Source organism: Aulonocara stuartgranti (assembly GCF_965226115.1).
Source record: "Aulonocara stuartgranti genome assembly, chromosome: 13".
Taxonomy (NCBI): Eukaryota; Metazoa; Chordata; class Actinopteri; order Cichliformes; family Cichlidae; genus Aulonocara; species Aulonocara stuartgranti.
The window spans coordinates 21,319,018-21,331,845 of record NC_138949.1 but is presented as its reverse complement, the minus strand read 5'-3'; the positions used below and the strand labels follow the sequence as shown (position 1 = coordinate 21,331,845).

Below are 12,828 nucleotides of genomic sequence, written 5' to 3'. Positions count from 1 at the left end.
CTTTTTGCCATTGGCTTAAGTCTGAAAAAAATATCAACAATAAGAGCAACGCTCGCTTGATGCTTTCCTTTATTCACACAGCTGAGACTCTTGTGTGTTCCTGCTTGTTCGTTGTATAGGTGTGAACATGCATGTTCTTGTACTTTGTGCAGACTTGAATTTTTCTCTGGAGTTATGAAGTGGAGCTGATTATGTCTGCAGGTTTTTCAGGAAGAGTACAGTGTGTTTTTCCTGAATCAAGGAGGATCTCTGGTGGCCATCCGACACACACCTCTGCCAATTAGACACATATGGTAAGGCTCTCCAAGGACGCACCACATCTTTTTAGAGACTGTATTCAATCTTCAAAACAAGGGAGTTTGGGGGGGGGGGGGGGGGGTTGCTTCCCCTCTGATGCTTTTCATACAGAATTCAGCTCTATTTGTGGCTGGTCTGTCTGTGATCCAACCATTGTTCTCTCCCTCAGGCTGAGTTTTGATGAGGGCAGAAACTGGGACAAATATAGCTTCACCTCCTCTCCGCTCTATGTTGATGGGGTGCTGGGGGAGCCTGGAGAGGACACCCTTATAATGACGTAAGATTTGAAGGAACCATGAAGACTCAATGTGTTTCATTTTAGTTAATTACCGTCCTTGCTAATTATATTTTACCCAGATGAAGACTTAGAAGAGTTCACAATATTCTTGATTTTATTTGATATGGATTTTGGGTTTCGTCAGCCAAGATGTAGAAGAAGGGTTTCTCTGCTCCTGCAGAACATGGGTTAGAGTCAGTGTATTGTTATTATTATTATTATTATTATTATCAGTGGAGTTACAGGTTTTTCACATATTTCTTCTCAAATCTACCCCACATTTGATTAATTTTCTGGCTTTTCTGACTTTTTTGTGTAGAATATTCGGTCACTTCAGTCATCGATCTGAGTGGCAACTCGTCAAGATCGACTTCCGGTCCATTTTCCAACAGCGGTGCACATCTGACGACTATCTGACGTGGCAGTTGCACAATGAGGTAAGGCGATCTTTCTGCTATTTGACTAATGATAACGCGAAGATTCATCCATTGATTAAAGCCAAGAGAATCACTTTGATTTAGCTGCACAATAAAAGCAAGATGGTAAAAAAGAAACAAAAAAAAGAATTTCTGAAATGTTTATGATGCATTATTAATCACAGGGTGAAGTGTGCATCATGGGAATGAAGAGAATCTTCCAAAAACTGAAAGCAAACGTTCGATGTGTCAAGGCCAGAGATCAGTATATTTCCCAGATGTCAGATTCCTGCCTGTGCACAGAGGCGGATTTTGAGTGGTGAGTTCCCTTCTCTGCAGCTACACTCTTTTCACTTCATTAAATCCAATGCACAACACTTTATCAATCTCCAGAGGCAGAGTCTGTGAAGTAAACCTAAGGCACAACAAGAACAGTATTTGAAAAGATCTATTTTATAATTCACTACTTGTTATTCCTATTTCAGTCATGTTCTTTTGTAAATTTAGGACATAACTTGGTAATAATAATAATAAAAAAAAGTTTCACGAACACAGATGTTTTTCTGCTTCCTAGTATATTGTGCAGTTCATTTATCATGTCACTTTTACCACACAGTGTTACCCAAACTTATATTTATGATAATATGCATCGCAAAAGTATGAAAAATCTCAATTATAAAAAGTTTAAACACCACATGATCACGAGATAAAGAAAAATGTGGGTGCCCAGCCTTCGCAATCACATGAAAGCAGGTTCATTGCTGCATGATTCAAGTGCCCTTGAATAGATTTCCATAATGAATAGCAGTAGTGGTTCACTCTACACTCTATTATTAGCTACTTCTGTATGTCTAACAAGTATTGCTTCGATACTTGTTTATCACTTCAGACTGTCTCATCCTTTCTTTTATCTTTCTCATCTAACCGGTGCTGATTGAGCAGCACAAACTAATATAACACAAGCTTAACACCACTTTATTACTAGATGACTTCTGGCTCCTGAGAGAGTGTTTCCCTGATCATGATGAAAGATTTCTGACAGATCAGTCTTACTGATGAATACTTTGCAGAGGTATTATAATTGTGTGTTTGTGTTAACACAGACAATGCTTTTGCTGCCTCAGAAATTTGATGCAACCCCCCCAAAAACATCAAAACTTCAAATACTGCTTTGCTGTGGGGACTTTTCTCTAGCCCAGAACATTTCTGTTTGAAGGATGCATGTAGTTATTGATTTTTTTATTTTTATTTTTTGGTGTGGGGTTTGGGTATTTTTTTAATATATAAATAAACGATCCGTAATCTTGATAATAGTGTCTTTTTCCCTACTGAAACAGCGACTATGGGTTCGAGAGGCAGATCGATGGCACCTGTGCTCCAGCTTTCTGGTTTGTTCATTCAGCAACATCTAGAGACTGCATCGCAGGGGACAGCTTTCTCAACACCACAGGGTATGCTTGAGTCACTTGTTCATTATGTTTTTGATTTAATTCAGTTTTATTTGTCAATGCAGTTTACATTGCACAGTAAAGACCATCAATAGTAGAGAGATCAAATATCCCCCACCGAGCTAGCACTTGGTGGCAGTTTTCACAGGATGAGATTTCTGGTAGAACCAGATTGAAATGATGCCAGAAAAACAAGCAGCAGATGCACAAATGTTTTTAGTTAGTTTCAAATCAGCCTTCATGAATCACCAGTTGTTGTGTTAAAATAGTAGTTTTCATACAATGTAATTTCCAAGGTTAAAAACAGATGGAAAACATGCTTGAAAGAGACGTGTGTGGAGTTTAGGTAATTAAAAAGATCAAACCTCTGATTTTCTTACTTCAGATTAAGAGCGAGGCTTGCTTATATTTATTGCCACTATTTAACTGTCAGCCAAAATAAGCCAGCTGTATAGCACAGGCTTCCCACCACACTGAACATCACGTCACATGCTGCTTAAAAACTAGTCATTAAACAAGACTAAACCAGCCAACATATGTGGGAAATATGATTAAAAAAATATCCAGTAATAAATCTGTTTGCATTAATATCTATTCATAACAGGCTAATTAAACTCACCTAATACAGCAGTTAAATATGACAAACAGTCGTATCCACTGTCTACATGGGTTGTGCCTGCTTTTATGCTCATGCCGTGTCTGACAGTCCTTTATTTTAGAAGTCCTCTCTTTTCTTTTACGAATTCTAGATATCACAGAGCTTTGTCTAACAACTGCACCGAGGGAAACCTGTTAAAGTACAGCCCCAGACGACAAAAGTGTCCCAGTCAGGCTCCCAAGGGCCTCCAGCTCTTCACCAATGAGGGAACGCTGGTAGCAACTTTGGGAAAGAATGTCACCTTCTTGGTGTTTCTGGAAGAGGTGCTGAGTTCACTTAAGAAAAAAAAAACCCATGTACTTTACATTATAGGGTGAAGCTTTTAGGGTGCATGCTCTTTTATTGGTGTACTGTATACCAAGATGCTGTCATGAACATATCACAGAGGACCGAGCAGCAGCACATCAAATAAATATGCTGTGACATGATTTACAGCATGATCTCATTCCAGTAGATATTAGAGAAAAAGCACACGGTTGTGTGTCAGCGAGAATGCTGACAAACAACCAAGGTTACAGCGTGAGTGACAGTATTTTCCAGAGGTGTGGACTCGAGTCACATGACTTGGACTCGAGTCAGACTCGAGTCATTAATTTTATGACTTTAGACTTGACTTGAAAAAATGTTCTAAGACTTGTGACTTGACTTGGACTTTTACACCAATGACTTGGGACTTGAATTGGACTTGAACCGGTTTACTTGAAAAGACTTGATATTTTACCCAAAATATAAAATTTAACATGCATATTATATAGAGATTGAAAATGTGACGTCATTCACGGGTAGAACCGCAAAGGATTCTGGGAACTCGTGGCAAGCGGTAGTAGCGCACGCAGGCTTTCAATTGAAATCAGTCACACAGCGATAAAAAGAAACACAAAAATGTCAAGAAGCCGTTGTATTATTAACTGCAATAGCCGGTCGCATGACAGCCACGGGAAGCCGACGGGTAAAGAGATCGGTTGTTATCGGATTACGTCGTTGAAGAGAAATTGTTCAAGCCGTGTTTCCGAAGTAACAAAGACGCGACGGATGGCCTGGATTGCAGCCATTCAAAGATCAAATATAACGTCCCAGAACACTCCAGCTCACAGGTTAGTCTGCTCCAAGCATTTACACGAAGGTCAGTATTTTTTAGTAGTTAATACGTCACTTTCATAACATAATTAGTGATATAGGTTACAAGCAAGTCTGGCGCTGAACAGAAATTGTCACGCTATGCTCCTTTGTTTATTGTGCATAAATAGTGAATTGTCCTGACACAATATTGTGTTTCGCTTCTGTTATTATGGTACATTAACAAAAACATATACTTTTATTCACAGGATAAAACAGGTTTTTTGTATCACTAATTGCCCAGTACGATTACAGCATACAATATTGTTGTCACTGCTACATTTCTGTGATGCTACCAGAAATTATTTCCACTACTAATTAATTACCGTTGAGCTCAAAGGTCCTATTAATAAACGGTTAACGAATGTGTATTTATGACGACAATTTGTGAGACTGGTAAACTTATGATACGTACGATGGTCTTTACTTTCTACACGGTGCATTTCAAGGTCCTGCACCCATCCGTCGGTAAACTGTACCTGGACTTGTTGCAGTGACCTGAAGTTACTAAACTTCACGAGTGTATGCACTCACTCCAAGAACCGTATGATTATAAATATGCATATAAATATGCTACAATGAGATAGCTGACTTCATCTAACTAGCAAATGTTGTCCAGGCTACGTTGGTGATGCAGTTCTTTTTAATGTGTATGATATTTTTGTCATGCGATTTTAAAGCCGGTCCTACAACCGCATCCAAGAATAACATGCAGCTTATCTCAGAACTGTCGGTGAAAATTATTCTTGGAGCTAAGTTTAATTGAGCTGCATTTTAAAGAGGTGCAATTTCACAATTTGTGTATATTTTCTAAGTTCACTATTTTGTCATGTGTTGAGAAAAACACAGATTTTAAAATTACATGGTCTAATATTTACATTTAGCATAACTGCAACATTATTTTTTCGTTTTTTTTTTAAAGACTCGAAAGGACTTGAAATTCAAAGTTTCAGGCTTGTGACTTGACTCGGACTTTTACACCAGTGACTTGAGACTCGACTCTGACTTGCCTGACATTACTTGAGACTTGACTTGAGACTTGAGGATAAAGACTTGAGACTTACTTGAGACTTGCAAAACAATGACTTGGTCCCATCTCTGGTATTTTCTTTTCTTTTGCAAGGGTCTTGGCTCCATGACAAGTATAACAGTGGACTTTGGTGATGGAACCACTATATCCTATGTGAATATAAGCTCCATCGACGACGGGGTCAAGCATATCTACAGTAAAGTTGGCATCTACCAAGTTTCTGCTACAGCAAACAACGCTCTGGGCTTTGAAAGGATCGTGCTCTACCTCCATGTCTCCTGTGAGTGGAAAAAAAGTAACTTGTCCTGGATAAGCTCCTGCTAAAGCATACAAAATCATATAATGCATACACTTCCACTTCCATGCTAGATTTATAGGCATCATTCATAATGCAATGCTCATATTAAACCTTAAAAGTTCACATGATTCACACAGTTTTTTTCTGATCTTGGTGTTGTATGATGTCAGTGACATCTTTAATACAATCAGCTCAGGCAATACAGCTCTAGCTCACAGATGCCCCACCCACCTGCTGTTCAAACCTTCTGTTAATTGTTTACATCAGACGAAAGTTGGCTTAAAGGGAGCTAAAACAGCTTGAGGGTCTACACCATGGCCCAGTGTAAGATAAATGAGGATTATTTTGAAATCTGAATCATGCAAAGCCATGTCCAAAAATAAAAATATGGAGCTGGAATATACACGTATATAATACAGCTAACTTTGCACCAGCCTTCAAATAGATCAAAACACTTGGACTTTTGAACCTTTAGAGTGAAAAAGTGGTTTGAAAATGCACTCACGCTCCTTCTGCGGGTTCAGATCGGCTCATTAAAGTAAGACTTCACCGAAAAAAAAAGAAAAAAAGCTTTGAGTGTCATTCATCCAGCGTGGGTGTGAAAGACAGCTGTTTGTTGTCTCCTTGTTGACAGAAAAGAGCGCCACTGGTCAGCTTGAATTTACCTCATTATAACAGATTCCAATAGTGGCACTTTCATGGGTGCAAAAACATCAAAACATCTGCAGACACTTGTCAAACCACTCCTGAAGCGCATTCAGCTCCATCCTGCCTGTCAATGTGTTCCAGGCCGCCATTGTTGTGCCAGAATACTGTGTGATCAAATACGTGGTTTCTCTTGAAATTTGGAGCACCATGAAAGCTTTACGTTTACGCATTTTAACAAAAGGTACGACTTTGGAGTTTCTGTATTTTCCCTCTAAAGGTCAACTCGAGCAGGTCCAGCTTTCTGCTCCGTCAGTGGTCATCAAGAACAAAGCAGTAAACCTTACCACAGTGCTACAGCCCAGTGATGTGGGAACAGTCACTTATTACTGGTGGTTTGATAACAAAACGGAGGTAAGCCATACTTTCTCCTACTAAACCATGCCGCCTGTTTACTGAGCAGCATGATAGATAGTAGACAGTTTCATCTCATCTCATGCCTCTATGCCTTTTTAGCCTGTTGTGACCCTCAGTGGCGCAATGCCCTTCACTTTCTCCAAGGAGGGAACTCACACTGTTACTGTTCAGGCTTCAGTGGGCAACACTGTCCATCAAGATCAAAAGAGGGTATCAGTTTATGGTATGTATCTTTTTTATGTTACCATCATTTTCTTCACCTAATGCACTTAAGTAGCCATTCGATAATTGTTTTGCCTCTAGAAATTGAGAGTGAATAACTTGAAAACTTTATGGCTTCTGACAGCACAAAAAAAAAGGGTTCAGTGATGCTTCTTTCAGCCACATCTCGTGCCATTCATGAGTGAAGGACGCTGGCTGTGTTGCAGTAGAAATTGTTTAGTTTAGTAACTACAGTTTTGATCATGTGAAAGCTCTGTAGGGGTTATGAGATGTGCCAGAAAACATAAAAGCATTGCTGCAGTGTTTCTATGATCCAAGTTTAAGCCTGGGTAAGCAAGTGAGACCAGTTCATTAAGTAAGAACTGTTCTTACTTAATGAACTTAATTCTATTTTTAATGACTTGGGGGCATTTACTTCAGGCTCCAGATGTTTTGCCTGTTGTTTCTGGAATTACAATTACTTTTACAAAGATATTCATTTTTTACAGACAATCAACTTTATGAATTTTGGTTGTTTCTGTGTTTTATTTTTATTTTTATTGCTTGCAATTAACAATGTGTGTATAGTTTTGAATGTGTATGTGCTACTAAATTATGCAACTTATGATTGCACTGTTGTCTTTCTTGGCCAGGACACTGCTATTTTTTTCTAGTATAAATGAAGGTAATTATAAATAATGACAGAGCATTTCTTTAAATTTCGTTCACTTTTTATGCTAGTTTGCAAAGTTAATTGTACCACATATGGAACTGGCACATGAACAGGACCCATCACTCAACTTTAAATGCATGCATTTTCTTCTGCTTATCCAATTAAAGTTTCGAGCCTATCCCAGCCATCACAGGGTGAAAGGCAGGGTGTAACCTGGACAGGCCACCAGAATATCGCAAAGCTAACACAGAGAGGACCAACCATTCACACTCACACCTGTGGCCAATTTTACAAAGAATTTCCAATCAACATGCATGTCATGAGCTGTGGGGGAAAATTATACCTGGAGTGTACCTATGGAGGCAAAAGGCAAACATGCAAACACCACACAGACACACAGTGGATTCAAACCGAGGCCCTTCTTGCTAAACAGCAGTGTTAACCACTGCACCTCTGTGCCACCCTCACCATAAACAATAAAAATACATGTAACACAGACAAAGACAGCAGAAACTCTGCACAGAATTTCTATTTATTTTCTTTTTGATATAAATTGTTTACTAACATTTAAAAAGATGTAAATTTTAATGAAAATACCAATTTTTGAGGAGTCCTGGGGCTGCTCTTTGAATCTAATGAAACACTATAGCAGATCTCCAGTGTGAAGCAGTTCATTTTACATTCTGCCAGTAGTACAATCAATACATTTTATCACTGGCACTCCGACTGTCTTTTCTTGTAGCAGCTAATAAACAAAGTCGAGGATTTAGCTGCAGCTAATGATGCATGCACAGGAATAAACAATGTATTCTAAAATGAAATAAGAAGGTCACCAGACCAAAAAATATATGCAAGAAACGACACTTTTGCCAGTCAGTGTAAGGGTTATTTGAAGTGTGTGAAGTGGATAATTGTTTAAAGAGTTTTTTTTTTCATGAAGTAAGAAGATTTCTGCCTATATTTCAGATTATTTCCGCTCACACGTGTTGGCATTTTCATCTAATTTGGATGAGCTGAACCCCGGGGTGTCTGAGTGGAGAGAGGACATCGCCAGAGTTGTGAAAAACTGCATGGTTCAGGTCAGTTTTTCAGCTGCTGGTGTTATAAAGGCTGTAACATGAGTAGGAATAAACTAAACTTCAGAAATCTCATTTAGATTCTGGCAATTAGCAGCTTTACACTAGTGTGGAGGAGGGAAAAAAACTCTAGTCACTGTCTAGTGAGCTGATAACACTTAAGATTTTGGTTACGCTACATTTGTAATGTATGCATGTGATCTTGTCAAGTGTTTCACTCCAATAGCTGCAGTGTCTTTAACCTCAGTAGCTGTGTAATTAGTCGTTTCGCTCTGAACGCTGACATAGCGCATCACTCGAAATCATTATTACGAGCGCAAGCTTTCAACTGAACATGTCAAAACACTAAAGGGCAGTAAAAGTGCTGCTATGACACTTGCCTTTTGCCTCTGTGAAGAAGAGAATGACGGTGAGAGAACACCACAACCTCTAGTAAAAAAGAGCCACACTGTGGTTAAATGTGCCTGGTTTTCTCTTTCAGACACTGTGGGGATGTGATCAAAGCAGCGGGTTATGTAAAAGACCTGGATACTGAGCTCTATATATATCCGACAGTAGCCCTCAGTATGAAACATTCACTTTGACCTTCTGTCTTGTCAGATATGACCACAGTTTGCACCAAGAAACTGACAGCAGACCTCTGGTTACGGCACAAATGCACTAAAAGCTCTGGCCTTTACCAAAGACTGTCATATTGAACTTGCATGTTTAACTTGATTCGTGCATTATACCTCGACAGTGACTGGTGCTTAGGCAAATGATATATGAAGCAGAAAGCAGAAAGAATTTACTCGTTAATACAGATGACCCCCAAGGATCGTATTTCAGGGCCGTAGTGCACACTATCACCTCAAAGTGTGTCAGTTCAAAAACCTTTTTTAATGAGGTTTTGTTGTTATTATAAAAGGTCACTGGAATCAGTGAGGATCAGCTCCTGGTCACAGTGCTTCCAGGGCTACCAACTACAGCAGAGATTTTCATTGTACCTGAGAAGAGGCCAAGTGACAGAGCCATGGATGAAAAGTGGGCACACCTGGATCAGGTACTGTCTCATAAATCACTATAATGGTCCTTGACAGATACTCAGTACACTTTGGTTTTCTGTAATCCACAAAAGAAAATAAATAAATACAAGAAGTTGAGGAGTTAAGAGACCATCTCAGGAGAGAACATCTCAGGAGAATGCCTCCTTTCCTTCAGAGTGTCATACAGGATTGTTGAGCTATCAGTATAAGCTAAGTATTAAAAACATATCTTTCTATCACTGCAGCTGTCTAGCAGGCAGGAGAGGACCCAAAAGTAGCACTCTAAAAACACCACATAAACTCACTGACTGGACTGAGGACATAAATACACATGAGGTAACAAGAGGACAGGCCACAGGTGTGAACACAGGTGACACTAATCTAGACAAATGAGACAAGGGAAGCAAAACTGAATGTGTTAGGAGACTATTGAAGTAAAACAGGAAGTAAGATAACCACAGAGACAAAACTAAGACTCACAGGCTTGACACCGGGACCGGGGACAAGACAGACTGAGGCTGAATCACAAAACTCTTGATAAACTAGAAAATAACATTCGGAAACCAGACATCATTATCTCCTGCTTTCAAAAAATACAAACCCAGACGAAAACTCAGAACAGTTTCTGTCACCACAGGGTTGCATCTTGCTTTGCAGATACACAGAACATTGTATTTACCATACCATAGTCTTAAGCTAAAGGATAAAAATGAAAGTGGTCTGCAATTTTTTTTTTCACCACACTGCCTCCTGCATTGATTTTTCCCCCCCCTGAGAAACTCTTTGCATAAATTTCAGTTTCTCATATATTGCTGCAATCATCCCTAATTATCTAAGATTCTTTCTCCAATTTCCGATTGATGTGGAGCATCAAGCTGTTTTTAGAGTCCTTGGTTATATGTATTGGAGAAGTGTTTTAAGGAGAGTTACATCTTAACTTCCCTTTCTCTCTGTTTGTCCACAGTACTGGAAGTATGTGTGCGCTGAAATGAAATTGTATTTGCACAAATTCCCCCTCTCTTATCTCTGACTACTGACTATTATTTCCTGTTTCCAGTTTTTCTTTTCTTTTATGTGTTTGACAGACAGAGTCTGTTATGCGAGAGACTACCTAATTATTATCCAATTATTTTATGCTTTTATTTATTACTTCTTAAAATGTCTTCTGCCTTCTTTGGTGCCACAGTTTCCCTTTTTTTTCCATTCCAATCATCAACTTGGGGAGACTTGAAACTTGTTCTGGCAAGACAATACATCAAAACGAGCATAATGTCTGCTCTTATTTTTGTCAGAGTTACATTATAGTTGCATAGTAACACAGTTTTAAGTGCAGCTTGACTTGGAAAGTCTGCACTCCATCACCACCTAACATTAAGGTTAACTCTGACAAAAATAAATGCAGACATGATGCTCATTGTGATGGATTACCGAAGTCAGCCAAGTTTAAAGTCTCTGAAAATGCATTTTCATACCATTGTGAAATGAATGGATGCCACTGGCTGCTTGGTGGTGAGGAAAAATATGATGTTATGCCTTGGAAAAGGTCAGCCGTAATGAGGACTGTACATTTTTTGTGGTAATTGGGCTAAAGCATGCACAAACTCTGGTGTAGTCCATCAAGTGAGAACTCAGTGAATAAGAGGAATGTGTTCCATATAGGCTCATTGTTATTATTATATAGACCCCATAGGCTCTTTTCTTACACGAGCCAATCTTTCAGTAGCGTCTCAATAGTCTGTCCTCATGCACTTTCTTGTTTTTTGAGTATACCCCTATTTAATCAGTATTTCTCTTCCTTATCACGCGTATTATTTCACAGAACCTCCAAACTGATTTTAAATCTGTATCACTAAACTGTTAATTATTTCAGTGATTCCACTGATTCATATTGTATTTCAGGCACTCCTAAAATGTAATACTTTATGTCAACACTAGAGGGCAATGCCTTCCCGTGTAAAAGCACTGCTGCATCCATCAGCGCACTGAAATAACACTCAGAGTATCTCAGAATGTGAAATTGGACTGACAGTCACCTCTGTGAAGTTTTGAGACTTGCATAAACCTTTGGGTAACGATAACAACTTTATTTTAAGCCGCCCGGGCTTCGTGGTTGTTATTTTCTTGCTGTGAAATAATATTCCTGGAAATGTATCGTGCATCATGTTCGGAAAAGCTATCAAATAGGTAAACAAAGCAATAAAACAGAGATGTTTTTTTAAAGCTAGACAAGCTCATTTATTCATAACGGAAGAGACTACAATGTATCACAAGTAAACATAATTTTGCTGGCTCACAGTCAGTCTTGAACTACGTTAATAGGTATTTAATTACATTGATGCATCATATAATTGGCACCATCGAGAAAGGAGACAATCTGGGGCAGGCGGCTGGGATTGGGAATTAAAGAGATGTATTTATCTAAAGCCTGTCTGATTACCTGGCAGAACCTCACAGACAATAGGGTAATAAATCTTCAGTTCACTGTTCTCATCTCCAGTGAATGACTTGCAATGTGGAGGCACTGAGTGAGCGCCAACACATACACATGTGCATCGATGAGTGCATGTGTGGAGGAGCTTATTAAAATGTGTAATAGATTTACTGACCCTGATATGCCACTAGAACAAAAAGTAATTATTCATACTGTGTAGAGCGGTCTAATTTTAACCAGTGGAAAGATTTTAGAAAGAGCGAGATGGAATTAGTGAGGCATGGCTAAGGACTCAAATGGGCACTGGGAAGGCATTTTGGTCTCTTGCTAAATGACTGCTTCATCAAGGTGTGAAAAGCAGGGGAACTTGAGTCTCTTCAGGGAGAAAAATTAAAACAGCAATTTTAAGATATTAGAACACACTTTGATTTCCAATAATGTTGCCTCACTGAACCTATAAATGGGCAAATCACATTCCCTTTAAAAGGAAGCATGACAAGGAAATAGTTTGAAAAACTCCCCGCTGTGATGGAAATGGCAGAAGATTATTTTTTAATGTCACTGCCACACCATAAGCAGAACACCTGGTTACCTGATAAGGTTTTTCCCCCACCATTAAAGCCTGTTAGGTTTCAGTGCAGCAGGTTTGGTTTTCCCTGTGTCACATCACCATTTGCTCCTCTTTAGAAGGAAGCAAAAACTCTGATCCATAATTCAAGCTGTTGGATGGAATGGCTGTGGTTGAAATATTGATGACTGTGAAATATTCCTATACAGCTGCCGCTAACTGAGCCTTCTCCGCTCTGCCACTTCTCGTCAT

General features: G+C 39.1%; 1 protein-coding gene across 5 annotated transcripts in view; it reads left to right on the top strand.

Moving 5' to 3' along the window:
• Positions 1 to 12,828, top strand: part of LOC309720420 (VPS10 domain-containing receptor SorCS1-like) — a 79,919-nt gene that overhangs the window by 62,085 nt on the left and 5,006 nt on the right. For 4 of the 5 annotated variants that reach the window (XR_014280479.1, XM_082557342.1, XM_082557340.1 and 1 more), the window contains 11 exons: positions 202 to 293; positions 467 to 574; positions 894 to 1,011; positions 1,176 to 1,309; positions 2,328 to 2,441; positions 3,188 to 3,359; positions 5,336 to 5,522; positions 6,466 to 6,599; positions 6,702 to 6,825; positions 8,443 to 8,555; positions 9,460 to 9,594. Coding sequence is in view for 4 of the 5 variants with exons in the window: in XM_082557342.1 (XP_082413468.1) it covers positions 202 to 293; positions 467 to 574; positions 894 to 1,011; positions 1,176 to 1,309; positions 2,328 to 2,441; positions 3,188 to 3,359; positions 5,336 to 5,522; positions 6,466 to 6,599; positions 6,702 to 6,825; positions 8,443 to 8,555; positions 9,460 to 9,594 (1,431 nt within the window). In the remaining variant the exon portion in view is untranslated. Of the gene's footprint in view, positions 1 to 201; positions 294 to 466; positions 575 to 893; positions 1,012 to 1,175; positions 1,310 to 2,327; positions 2,442 to 3,187; positions 3,360 to 5,335; positions 5,523 to 6,465; positions 6,600 to 6,701; positions 6,826 to 8,442; positions 8,556 to 9,459; positions 9,595 to 9,822; positions 12,825 to 12,828 lie in introns of those variants that run through there. The other variant, XM_082557341.1, reaches the window with a different exon arrangement.